Source organism: Carassius gibelio, chromosome B5, assembly GCF_023724105.1.
Source record: "Carassius gibelio isolate Cgi1373 ecotype wild population from Czech Republic chromosome B5, carGib1.2-hapl.c, whole genome shotgun sequence".
Classification (NCBI taxonomy): Eukaryota; Metazoa; Chordata; class Actinopteri; order Cypriniformes; family Cyprinidae; genus Carassius; species Carassius gibelio.
The window spans coordinates 36,514,145-36,528,410 of record NC_068400.1 but is presented as its reverse complement, the minus strand read 5'-3'; the positions used below and the strand labels follow the sequence as shown (position 1 = coordinate 36,528,410).

Genomic DNA, 14,266 nt, shown 5'->3' with positions numbered 1-14,266 from the left:
GGTTGTACATAACCTAAAGCTCTTTGTTTTAATGCTCATTACAGACCTGTATCTGCTCAAAAGAGGTGTTTAACATTAAAAAAAACATAATTTATAAGTAATAGGCTATTTTCTGACTAGTTTTGACCCCCTTCATCAGAACTCTCTGTTTGAATAGGCATGGCGGATTGTACACTCAGAGGTAAACGGCCAATGCTATGATTGGCTAATAGTTGTGTATGATTGACAGCCTATATCCTTCATAGATGGACGCTGCTATGATTTAGGTTAAAACCACATAAATACTCATTAAACTTGTGTGGTGTGACATTACTGTCAGATCCAATATAGTCGGCACAGAACCATCTTTTAGTTTCAATCTTTCTGAAAATCCTGTGTGGGATTGTGCCATGTTTGTAAACGAATCTGCGGAAAAATGAAGTGAACAAAGGATCGAGTTCTTACTGATGCTGTCTGGAACTTAATTAAAAATAAAGTTAATCAAATTAACTTTATCACTTGGTTTCTGCATAGACCTGGGTTTGTCTCTCTCATTACTTACACTACATGCCTGAATCAGTGGGCGGGGCTAAACACAGTGATTTAGAAGCAGGTGTTGATCTTCTGTGGAGGCGGTGTTTAACCACACTATTAAGTCATAAAGTTGCAAATTCTACAACCTGTTGTTAATAATATATAAATGAATTTGAAATGCCTACACACTTTACCACACATCTTACTACACACTTTCAAATAAATAAATAAATAAATAAATACTGCAATATAAATTATGCAACAACCTGGCAATGCATTAATTCCACTGCTGTAAAAAAAATGTTTTAAAGAACTGCAAATGGCTGATTTTTTTGTGAAAATTGTAGATGTTCATATTTCACTTGCAGATATATAAGATATCTGCAAGTGAATGCAAATCTGAACATATTTTTCATAAAACAGCACTTGAGTCATACAGGATACAGACACTGGAACTTATATATCATCTATATCAGCAGAAATTAGTAAACAAGAAGCACAGACACACACAAAAATGTGCATTAAATACATCTCAGAGACAGATATGAGTTTAATGTCCCTCAAGTTTCACTCAAACCCAAAAAAAGGAGGACAGAAAAATGTAATTAACCCCTATTCTCCACTGTACTATTGCAACATCCAGTCTTCCTTTTTGTTCAGTGCCCTGCTCAAATTATCCTCAGAAATCATGGTTTAATTGGGTTTAATATGGGCGCCTAGAGCGGGCTCTGTGCAGTGAGTGGAAAACAAGGCCTGGTAAGCATGTCAGCAGCTTTAAAACATTCACCAAGAAAGGAATCGGTCTTGCGGATGATTTAACTCAGAGAAGCCTTGGATATTCATCAGAAGCACAGACAATGGGAAAGCAGGTCACAGGTAATATCAGCAGTACAAAGTAAAAAATACACACAACAAATGTACAGCCAGGTATAAAAAGTATCCCTAATACAAAAGGCACTGTTTTGCTTTGCTGTTGTTCTGTTTGATATATGCAAACAATCTTGCCTGTGTACAGTGCCACATTTGAATGCCAACTCATTTTCCTCACAGACAGGAACAGAATAATACACAGAACATGGACTGCATTATATACAGTATACCAAAATATGACCATCTTACCAAAAAGAGAAATACACACTCAGCCTTATCATATTACCCAGATTAAACAAACAATAACAAGACTTTCCCCACATATACATATAAACAGTGAATGAGACATTTGGACTGCATTATGAGTAAAACAAGCCGCAGACATCATATTAATAAGTTTAAAAGCAATTACATCATCCAAAAGCTGACATCTGCGAGATGAGATATCCGTCACTTAATCTCTATAAAACTTAAAAGGCAGAAGACTAAACAAATCACATAACCAGTCTGCCGGTCTCTTTTTCTCTTTATAGAAGTTCTTTCATCGGTTATTATGGAGGGTGATGCAGAAGGACAACAGACCAAGAAATGAAACACAAATGTTTATACTGGAGAACTGAGAAGTGCATTTCATAGGTTTCCCATTATGTTGAAAAAAGCATCTATAATTTTGCTAAACTTTTGCATAGAAAGCCCTCGTGTGGCAGCAACGGGTTTTTTTTAAGGATTTGGCAACAGAGCACATTATTCCGAGGCAACCTTTAAAAAATTGGTATATAAACACTTGTGAAAAAAAGCATGATCACTGAAAGGGAGGTAACATCTTAAAGAAAGAGAGAAATCTGATTTAAAAATAAATCTCAGTAAAGACTATTATGCATGCAACCTGGCATTGAGTTGTTTGGGGACATTGCCACCAAGTGGTCAAAAATTTGAATTACATTAACAAGATCTATCTCTCTCAAAATATTCACACAAACTCGAGAACCTTCATCCCAAAACCTATCAAACTGAACAGGGATGTAGCAACCTTAAAGTCTAGCAGCTTATACACTGATATTCTGGAAAACACTCGTGTCACTCAAAGAACAACAGAATCACATATTAAGTTCTTCTTTGAATATGCTTCCACTAAACATTAAAATCTTAAGACAGATGTACAACTGGTCTATGGCATGAAACAGCACATGAATCTGTGGATGCGTTCAGCAGCTCAAATACATGTTGTAACTGTTACCAGAGGAGGAATGTGGACACATGATCTTTGAAGGTCTCTGCGGGTCCATGCACGCCACTTGAAACAAACAATTCTCTGGATGTGCTTTAACATAGAAATCATATTTTCTGCATAACTCAAAACTCGGTCTCAAACAGTATTACCCTGCACAAGTTCTTAGAATTTCCAAAGGCTGCTCTATTCATGTGGACTTTACAGAAAGTATATTATAAATATTTCTCTCTGAAGACTGGAGTAATGGCTGCTGACAATTCAGCTATTCCATCACAAAATATATTCCGTTAGAAAGTTATTTTAAATTGCAATATTATTTATTTTTCACATAAACACAGCTTTAGTGATCATAACAGTCTTCGAAAAATTCATAAATCTTTTGAACAGTAGTGTATTGACAAATGCGTGTCTTTTAAACACTTTTATGCTCAGGATCTGAATGTTGACTGTGTCAACAGTCTTTCTTTACATAAGCCTTTCAGGTTCACAGGGGAATATTAAATACATTTTTTACCAGAAGCTACAGGGTTTGACCACATATTGGTTTTTGATGATGATCAGTATCATCTACCAGATCTCAATCTATGAGTAGTTCTTCTCACAAACACAAGTGCAGATCCATGACAGAACAGAAAGCTAAGCATTAGGTCACAGTAGGACAGAGCAGGAGGAGATGAGGGACGAGAGAAAAGGGCCAGTTTGCAAAACATACGGCCCTAATGGACACTGCATGCTTTCTCCACTCCGACAAGCGAACAATGGCTTTGTTGGAGGCGTCAGGAGAAGGCACAATAACTGCATTATTGTCCTTGACTTGACCTTATGTATTAGAAAAAGAGCAAGAATGCATTTCAGTGGGAAAAGCAAATCAGAGATGACAGGGAAGTAGTTTCTTATTTTTGGCTCACATTACACATTTTCATGTACTGGCATTTTTAAGAAAAAACCCAAAGGCAGAAAAAAAAAAAGGAAAGGATAGATGCAGTTTTGAAATTCACAATACGATCAGACAGTGTCCACAAACAGTATTAAAAAGTATGAATCTGCAAGTCTTGAATAAAACTTAAAGCCAAACAGCACGAGGAGCAACAAAGTGAAGGTAAGGCAATGTATTTTGCACAGCTTTATGTTTTTGTCTCTACACTTTTATACATCTATAAATGCAGGCAATTTGCTTTCTATATTCAGCTGGTAACATTTTGAGAATTAATCATTACATTGCATGCAATGTACAGTATATAAATCCAAATCATTCTTTGTCAGTTTAAGATTTAATTGAATAAATTGTGTAAACAATCTAAAATATATCTTGATAACAAATGCATTGCAAATTGTATGTACATGAAAGCAAGTGATTAGATATTCTGTGTCTGGTAATGTTTGCAACACTTGCAGTTTCACTAAAGTAGGACCTCCAAGGTAAAGCCTATATATTTGCCTGTTTGCAGCCTGAAGCTCTTTTAGTTTTAGTGTTAAGAAAAGAGACAGTGGCCTTCAAGTCTTATAACTGTACATTAGATAAAGTAACATTTCAATTAGCTGCTAATGTGCACCAAACTATTTGCATTTTACATTTACCTATCAGTATAACAACAATTTGGAAAAAGGAAAATGAGTATCAGATTGTGTCTCAATCATGTGTACAGTGGTGTAAAATAACAGACCTGTTTGACTGCCTCACCTTGTTTGACTGGATGATTCATTAGAGGTGTTTCTTTTTTTTTTTTTGACTAGTGAATGTTAAAAAGGCAAGATTTTCTTGAACACACAAGCAAATGTCTCTTGAGTGATCAGTTTATGGAGCAGTTAAAAAAAGCCATTGAACACTCATACACAATCCTTCTATAGTGTCTGTCAACACTTAAGAGTGAGTATCACTACGTCAAGATCTGTCCGTTTATTTCCTGCATTCTTTTAACACAGGGGCGTGTCCAAGCATGTCACTAAACTTATATACCTCTGTGTCATTTCCTCAAAGTGCATGTGTAGAGACTACACAACACTTCATCTGAACTATAAAACTTTGCTTAACCGAAGGATCCTCTTTCAGTTGTTCTGTACACTGACAATGGCCAGAAGACATCTGATGTTGTGGATCTTGGCTCTGTGTCTTTCACTTGATCCCACAGGTAAGATACTGGATACACCAGTGACTTTGCTCCACAATGACTGATTAACCTATTATCTCTGCACTGTTGTGCACTCTTCAGCTGTAATACTGCACTGCGCTGACTAAATCAAAGAGGTTGTGTATTGAAAGACTGTACATTGTATGTGTTATCTTTTAATTGTATAGATCCATGGTATTTATCTTGATCCTTTACTAAGTCAGTTAAATCACGCAATTCAGTATTTGCCCTGTGTGAGATAAAGGTATATTTATATCAAACGTATTGTTTATATTAGTGCTGTCAAGCGATTAATCGTGATTAATCACATTCAAAATAAATGTTTCTGTTAACATAATACATCTAATCTAAATATATCTAATATATAAACATAACATGTTTTTGTTAAATATATACAAGCATGTGTTTGTATGTATGTATAAATAATAAATATACACAGTACACACTCATATGTTTACAAAAACTATTTTGGATGCGATTAATCGTTTGACAGCACTAGTTTATATTATTTTAAAACAGTATTGTTTTACATCAGGTCAAATCATTACTGCATATTTAAGATAATGTTCCCAGGGAAACATGAAGTAAGTAATTGATATGAAATCACTGGTAACACGTTAGATCGTGTTGTCTGCGTATTACATGTAAATATAACAAAATACAGCCAAACCAATATCAAAACAGTATGATAAATAGTATTATTAATAAAAAGGCTCATTAACAAGCATATTATGCATCAGTATTAATTCAGTACTTAACTATTATGAACCGTTGTCAATTATTTTTGTTTTATTTAATCTCCTTGTAATTTGTTGGGCATATAAGACTATTTGATTACATGAAAGGGCTGAAAAAAAAGTACTAGCTGTTACTGGGTAGTTTTATTATTATTACAGCTTTGTCCCTTATTTATCCCTACAGTGCATTTAAGTATGTGACTAATATATAACCTTTAACTAAAAATAAATATATACCTTTAAATGTACATATTAGTATAATACATATTTGAAACCTTTTGAAAAGGTAACAGCTTTCATCCCATCTGTACTTTTGTACCTTTAAACACTTCAGGTTCAATAACAACAGCACACACTTTGATTGATGCATTTGCTTTGTATCAGATGAGGCACAGTGTTATCGCTGATGTTGAAGCTACACCCTAAAAAAATAGCATATATATTCTTCACAGAGTCTAATTTGCTAAACTGATCAAACATTTGCTACTTTTAAAACAAGAACATGAGCTTACCATTATTTCGCCCTGGACAGAGATTATTGTCTACCGATTTTGCTCATAAGATTAAAGTAACAGATAAGTCTGTTGGCAGTTATCACCTAAACCATCAGGTTCAATTATACACTTGTGCTTTCACTAAAATATTTGGATCATTAAGAATAATTCTGACATCTAAAAGTCTACATCCGCATGCTATATATATATGACTGTAGGCTTGTATGACTAACATGTGATTCAGCGTCTATAATTCCCTCTGTTTGTCAATCTGCTGTAGTCGGTCACATTCCTGAACTAGATGGAACAAAGGTGTATGAGATTGTCCGACCAATCAGATTACATGCACTACAAAAAAGAGACTCAAAGGTGAGTTCCCATCAACCCACCTCTAAATTTCATGTTTAAATATTTTAATCAAATTAAATGTTCTTTTCATCCCCTGCAGTCAAGACCTGACACAGTGAAATACGCTATGACGCTGGGTGGTAGAGACATTGAAATGCACCTCCAGAAAAATGAGTAAGTCTGTCTTCCCAGTGACTCTTCTGTCATCATTTTTTGCATGTCCGCTTGTTGTCATTTAAAAAGTTCCCCATTGTCAAAGTCAAACATTTTAATGCCATCAGTTCCCACATTACAAATTGTGATTTGTCCATTAATGAGTCATTTGTTACTGATCTGCGAAATGTGTGTTGGTCAACAGTGGCCTACTGACGAAAGACTATAGCGAAACGTTTTACACTGAAGATGGGATGCTTGTCACGACCACACCTGAGGATCTGGTATACCACAAGCAGGATTACTAACATATGACATACATCACATATAATCCAAAGAGTGAGAGATTTATTTAATACTCTTTTTCTTCCATAGGATTTATGCTATTATCAAGGGAAAATAGTCAATGACAGCAAGTCATCGGTCAGCATGAGCACCTGTGATGGATTACGGTAAGGAAACACAATTTTAATAGACATTTCCTCTTAACTTTTACAATGACGCATTAACTTGCTTTAACAAAAGTACATCTTTAAAAAGCTTCTTTCTGCTTTAAAAAGCTTCTTTCTACAATCTCTGCTGCTTTTAGTAATACTGTATTCAGTCAGTTTGTTGCCTCAAGCACGTTCTTTACCTTTCTGCAGTGAACAGAAGTTACAGCATGACTTGCATTTTCTGCTTGGATAAATGTGGCACGCAGTCTACACATGGTTGCCCAAGCACCCTTGATTAAGTCACATCTTTTGCCAGTTGCTTTGATTTCACTCTGTAGCAAGGCCAAAAGAAATTACAAAAGACACCGTGCCCATTATGAGTTTTCTTCACAGAGGCTATTTCAAAACAGAGGAGCAGAGGTTTCTGATTGAGCCGTTGTCTGAGGATGGTGATGGTGACCATGCTGTCTTTAAGTATGGAGATGTAAATGAAGAGACGCCTAGAGTGTGTGGAGTCACCAACACTACTTGGGACGAGAGAGAGGAAGGCGCTCCTCCACGCATTCTCCCAAGTCGTTCTCGTTCCTCAGTAAGATTGCCTATTCATTTACTTGAGCATTACAAAAACAGCAAAGCAAAGTTAAAGTTAAACCACAACGATAAACCACATTCAGACGGGTCATGTGATAAAGTCTTATTCATTGTTCTGCAAAGTTAAAGAGACGATCGCAATAAATTGCAGAAGTCTGAAGTTCAGAAAATGTCCCAGATTAACTTAATATTGTACAGTACATGCACTAAATTTCGCATTGTCACTGATATAATTATCTGTTCTTTATTTTCCATCTATTTGCTTCCTCTCGATCAGGGGCCAACTTTGTTCCAGCAACAAAAATATATCGAGCTCTTCCTTGTGGCAGACAACCGCGAAGTAAGACCTGGAATCAAATGCAACTTAATGAAGAATAACTAATCTAAAAATTATTCACAGACAAAGGTTTTTTTATGTATTCATTTTTGGGTACTCTGTGAGTATCAGATGATATATGACATTCTAATACAAAATAATTTAAATAAAATAAAATCTTTGGCATAAAGCAACATGCGTTGTATTTTGTCCTTGTTCAGCATTGTGGTTTTTATAGAATCAAACTGTTCCTAAATTTGTCACAGTACATTTAAAAACACTGATGCTAACAGATTTCTCAAACTGTTTCCTAATAGAAATGTGATTGAGTGACGCTTGGATTCATCATTCAATATTTTGTTCCCCCTCAGTACAAGAAAATGGACAGCGATCTTCAGAAGTTAAGAAAGAGGATATTTGAGATCATCAATTACATCAATAATGTGAGTCACTGATGATGCATATGTTATCAAAAAAAATCCAGCATGCCAACATTTATAGATCGTACAGGATATTGCAACTACAAACTGTGATGATAAAGATTCTTGAGTGTGATAATTAATCACATGACTAGATCAACTAAAGATCTTCTGATGAGTATACTGATTTAGTACTTCAGATAAAACTATTTATAGTGTTGCACTAGTACAAAATGTATATATAAAGTCCAAACAGCTAAAAACCTGAGCTTTGAACTCAATTTAAAAGCTTTTTTAAAAAAAAGCAAGACAATGGTATAAAATGAGTAAGAAATATTTAAGATTTCTAGATTTATTGACAGACACGGTCTATGGCATCCTTGCTTCACTGAACACAAAATAAGCAAATCACGCAAGACAACATGGCTCAAAGATTCCAATAAGCTCACGAATCAGTGTCAGTATTTTGCATACAAAATACTAATTTTAACAACTAGCTTATTGTACTATGTTGATTTTTTTTATAATACAATTTGCCATTTAAAAAAGGTATGTTTCATGAAAAACAACTCACTAATGGTTTCAGACTTCTGGACCTCACTGTACACAGTATACAATAACATACAATTCTCTTCTTTTACCCTTTTCTTGGTTTGCAGGCATATAAAGAAATCAACACATTCATCGCTCTGACTGGATTTGAGGTCTGGACAGATAGCGATAAGATAACGGTTTCTTCTGTTGCTGGAACAACTTTAGACAGCTTTACCCAGTGGAGGAACAGCGAACTCGTAACGAGACAGCAACACGACAACGCTCAGCTCCTTAGGTCAGCTCTCATGTGGGGAAAATACAATTTTGTTAATCAGCTCAGAACTTCTCCAATTCTTTGTCTGCTTCAAACTGTTCTACTTAAATGGTTTAGGAACTGGAACCAGACTTTAACCACTAACTAAATGCAAACCAGCAGGATCTGTTGAATTTGGATTAAACATTGATTTTTTTGTCCTTCTCTCAGTGCAATCGACTTTGATGGAGCAACTGTGGGTCTAGCTTACATTGGAACTCTGTGTGGAGGTCTTTCAACAGGGATTGTGCAGGTATTAATATTCGCTCATAACAAGTCGCAAACAAATTTGCCAAAAAATATGTAATGAAACTTGCATTGATGAAATTAAATAAATAATGGGATAAAATTGCAATAAAAAGGGGAATATATGCAGAAAACCAGTATGAAGGTGGATTTAGGGCGTTTTATTAATTAATTCATCAAATGCAGACAAATAGCCTACATCTGCATGTTTTTAAAAGTGAATAATTTCACAATAATGGAGGAAGAGAAAATATTTTTTTACCATATTGTCTTGATGTGGTGTATCTCTTCTTGCTGCAATGCCTTTTTCTTTACTTGGTGCTAAATTCATCTTAATACTTCATCATAATATATAGACTATATTACCATTTCAATTAAAAATCTATGTTTTTTGTCAATGCTAAGCATGGACCTATAGTTTAAATACTAACTGTTTATTCTTCTTTAAAGGATCACAACTCTAACGCTATAGCAGTGGGGGCTACTATGGCCCATGAGATGGGGCACAATCTGGGCATGAGTCATGATAGCAGCAGCTGCGTTTGTTCTGATGGCACGTGCATTATGACAGCTGCTCTCAGGTACTTACTGTGTACCAGTTCATTAGCGTATTATTATTGTTTTCAAGCAACTTCTGCTGTAATGTTATATTTTGAAATGTATGGAGAGTCAAACCAAAAGTTCCAAGCAAATATCACTGCTCCATATCTCCGCAGCTATTTCATCCCTCAACACTTCAGCAGCTGCAGTACTAGTAGCTATACAGACTTCCTGAACAACAGAGTCCCACAATGTCTTATGAACATGCCCAAACCAAAGGAACTGATTCAGCCACCTGTATGTGGAAATGGATTTGTGGAGATAGGAGAACAATGTGACTGTGGAACAGTGCAGGTAAGCGGACTAAGGTTTCTTAAATGTCTGAAAAATGTCAACAAATGTATATAAAGTAAGTAACTCAAAATATCAAAGAAAAGTAAGAAACAAACTTATTTGTTGAAAGGGACTGAAAAATGTACATTTAGAATGACATTGGAAGACCCTAAAATATAACCAACAAGTCACATTTTTATTCTGTCAGAGTCAAGATAATGTCAAGACATGCACAGACAATTCTCAACAGGAATGTTTTCCAGAACGCTGTACTCTACATTTGACCTCAGATCACTAAATTAGTGTTGTGTTTGGTGTTTTGGTGTGCTTATGGGAGGAGATGGAAATCTATCACTGCAGTGTGAAACTAAGATGATGCAATGCATGTATTTATTTCTACAAATCGGTTTATACATGCCCTACATTACTCATCTCTTCTTTTTGGCCAGACATTTTGTACAATGGACCGCATACTTTTACTGAATGTTCATTAATTCATTGTTTGGCATGTACATGTCTTTCCAAGAGCTTTTCTAAATTCTCAGAACTAGTACTTAAAATACAATTTATTATGTTCCCAGAGCAAACACATAATCGTTGTCTTTATTTCACAACCCATAGGAGTGTACAAACCCATGCTGCAATGCCACCACCTGCAAATTAACAGAGGGCTCACAATGTGCAACTGGGGATTGTTGTGAGAATTGTAAGGTAAGATTCAAAGAGTTGGGCACCATTGCCTTTCTTTGTGGAAATGGAATACGTGCTGCTAAAGGTCTCATGTTCTTGGAGATTAAAAGATTAAACAAAACAACAGATTAAAAACGGACTTACCAAACTTCGCTGAAAGTGCGTCTCAACGTTGCTTCACTGTGGTTTTGAATGCCGCTCTCCTGTATCAGGCAGTGATTGGAGGAAAATTAATCGAGGGGCGTTGCCTCTCATGAATAATTAATAAAATCAAATTACGCTTTTCCGTGGGTTTGCGTATGTCACATTTTAAACTTTTTTAATGTCTTTTGAAATGTCAACACCTCATCCATTTATAGGCCTACTGGTAACTACCAAAATGTTTTTCTTCCTCTCCATCAGATCATGTCAGCCGCACATGTGTGTCGTCCGAAAAACGATGACTGTGATTTGCCCGAGTCATGCACTGGAAAATCAGCCATGTGTCCTGAAGATGTCTTTACAGTCAATGGAATCCCTTGCAGTAATGGGAAAGGCTATTGCTACAATGGCCAGTGCCCACAGAGAGAGGAGCAGTGCATTAAAATGTGGGGTCCAAGTGAGTACAGTGTTAAAAAATTTAAAAATTAGTGTTGAGCCCCATATGACTGTGCTAATTTTTCTTTTTATTCCAATCAATGAAGCTGCTGTGCTGGCTCGAGAATATTGCTATAACCAGAACACAAGAGCGGAATACTACGCCTACTGCAAACGCATTGGCAATACATATATTGGATGCCAAAAACAGTACGATTTTACATTTATCGGTCCAGCCATTAATTCCTTCACAAATCCCTTCACTGTCTGATCAAACACGTATTTTTGTTTATCTGCAGAGATGTGATGTGTGGAAAACTGTTCTGTGAAGGCGGAAATGGAAATCCCAATTATGGACGGCTAGTACAATTCAGCACTTGTAAAGCCACATTCTACGGCGATGCTAACAGCGATTATGGTCAAGTCGATACTGGCACCAGATGTGGGGAAGGAATGGTAAGACTGGTATCTAGATACATGTCAGTTATTCCCAAACTTCCTTGTAGTTCAGTAACAATGAACTCCTTCAGTCACCTCTAATAAAAAAGAAATTTAATAGGTTTGCTATCAGTAAGCATTACAATTTGACACTCATGATGTGTTTGTTTTCTCAGGTTTGTAACCAGAACGAGTGTGTTGACCTAGAGATAGCTTACAAAGCAACAAACTGCTCTGCCAAGTGCAGAGGACATGCGGTATGACCCAAAATATGCCTTTCTCGAAGACTAACTTCTCGTTTCCTCATAAAATGAAACATAGATTAGATTAGATTAGATAAACCTTTATTTGTTCCGCTATGGGGAAATTTCCATGTTATTAATATATATATATATATTTATTTATTTTTCAGCTCTTAATATAATACCATACATGTAGTACATCAGAAGCTGTAACTTGTTTTAGAATAATTGATGTAAGTATATATGCTACAGGTTTGTGACCACAGAAAGGAGTGCAGATGTGAATCTGGATGGCTGCCTCCAGATTGTGAAACACAAGCAGGAAGTGAAGGTTCTTCTAAAGGTAGACCACAGATACGAACTGTATTCCAAATAGCTCATATTCTTTTAGTTTTGAGGATCACAAAGATTTTTTTTCTTGCCTCTTTGCATTTCTAGGTGTGACAATAGCCATTATCGTGGTTGTCTGTATCCTGATTGGGATACTTCTAATTGGACTCTCCATCTTCTTTTGGAAGCGCAAAAAGAGCACGCCACATTCATTTGGGTAAGAGTATAGGAAACCAACACTTATACACTGGAGGAAATCAATAAATCAAGTGCATTTAATCAATGCTGCCGTTTTTCTAATAGCCATCAAAGGCAGCAGAAAGTTCATGTTGTGGACATCCCTGACAACAGCCATAAGTCGACACCAACTCCGGTAACTTACAGTCACATCTGATGAAATTTTATCATCTCATTTCACAACAATCACACCCTTTACCAAAGGAAATATGAAAGTGTTATCAGTTTTTTTGTGATTTCTTGTTTATTCTACAGGCAATAAGACCTTCAGCACCTCCTCCACCTCCACCCTCTTCAGATAAATCCAGAGCTCTGCATAATGACTTCATCAGTGCACGACAGGTAGCTAAGCTGACTCTACATAATGTGTAATGATGGATGTTAACATCAGTGTTTAAAGGAATAGTTAATCAACCTAAAATGAAAATTCCTAACGTTTTTTTAAATCAATTATGACTTACTGTCTTCTGTGAAACCCATACATGCAGCACTTTTTTATTTTTACATACAACAGTAGATGTGATTTCACAGTAGATTTCCAAAATGATCATGAAAATGAAGTAATCCATGTGACTGAAGAAATGCAATTTACTCAGAAATTGCTAGTGAAATATTATTTACAGTTTAACAGACTGTAATTCATTTACTGAAAATATAGCCTTAAGAGTTTGCTAAACAGCATTCAGTGTGTAGAATTTTTCTATTAAAAACAAGGAAGAATTTGGGTACTTTATACCTTTATGCTTCCCTAGGCTAAGAAAATTTGGATGAAATTATAGAGACTATATTTGAAAAATATACATTTATTTAAAAGAAAAAAAGAGAATGCATTATAATTAATTTAGAAACATAAGAGCCATTTTTCTGAATATTTCGAGCCTTGTTAATTCTCTCCCTCGCAGGCCCTTAGACCACCTCCTCCAAGGGTGTGATGTCTAGCACCTGTCAAACCTCAAGAAGTGAACACACTCCAGCACACTCCAGCGCCTGCAGACTGGATAGTGTGTTACCAGCCTGAGGCTTGGGAAACTTTTCAAGAGAAAAAATAAGCCTTGCAGAAATATGAGACCAACACACCTAAATGAATTTTACAGCACATAAAAGATTTTCCTTAAATGACAAGAGGAATTTTTTTTGTTTTTAACCGAAAATTAGACTTTTAAATTTCACTTTATTTATTTGTACAGTCTGTTCCTGTAGAATTGAGCCTACCTTCTGTATAGTGAAGATTTTTATGATTTTCAGTCATCAAAAATAGTCGACTCACTTCCACAGAAAACTCACATTAGAAAACTGACTTTCTAAAGTTTATAAAATTTCACACCCTCTGTAAATTCACCATCTCTGTTAGATTTGATTCTTTTCTAGTTTTTCATTGCAATGTCAATGTCTTTTTTTATGCATAAAAAAATTGATTTTAAATGCTTTAAAAATTTTTACATTACTACTTTTTCGTTTTCTATTCATGAAAATGTATTTTGTAAAATGCAATGTAAATGTATATATTTGCGTGTTGAATCGCATTTAGATTATTGTTTTTTTAACCAACTGA

At 35.5% G+C, this 14,266-nt stretch overlaps 1 protein-coding gene across 1 annotated transcript; it reads left to right on the top strand.

Moving 5' to 3' along the window:
- The first annotated feature begins 4,577 nt into the window (after positions 1-4,577).
- Positions 4,578-14,204, top strand: LOC127958014 (zinc metalloproteinase-disintegrin-like batroxstatin-1). The gene is made up of 22 exons (XM_052556792.1): positions 4,578-4,743; positions 6,255-6,343; positions 6,423-6,496; positions 6,681-6,759; positions 6,851-6,927; positions 7,303-7,498; positions 7,778-7,840; positions 8,188-8,259; positions 8,895-9,064; positions 9,254-9,335; positions 9,779-9,909; positions 10,045-10,222; positions 10,823-10,912; positions 11,294-11,489; positions 11,575-11,677; positions 11,767-11,923; positions 12,082-12,162; positions 12,400-12,490; positions 12,586-12,694; positions 12,781-12,850; positions 12,970-13,056; positions 13,617-14,204. The coding sequence occupies exons 1-22, from the start codon at positions 4,596-4,598 to the stop codon at positions 13,644-13,646; spliced, it is 2,373 nt and encodes a 790-aa protein (XP_052412752.1). The 5' UTR covers positions 4,578-4,595; the 3' UTR covers positions 13,647-14,204.
- The last annotated feature ends 62 nt before the right edge of the window (positions 14,205-14,266 follow it).

Bases quoted from the DNA above. Each gene is read 5' to 3' on its own strand.
- LOC127958014 (XM_052556792.1), top strand. From the start codon at position 4,596: ATGTGTAGAGACTACACAACACTTCATCTGAACTATAAAACTTTGCTT. The intron at 11,490-11,574 runs GTGAGTACAGTG...CAATCAATGAAG, and splicing joins CATTAAAATGTGGGGTCCAA to CTGCTGTGCTGGCTCGAGAA. The intron at 12,491-12,585 runs GTAGACCACAGA...TTGCATTTCTAG, and splicing joins AAGTGAAGGTTCTTCTAAAG to GTGTGACAATAGCCATTATC.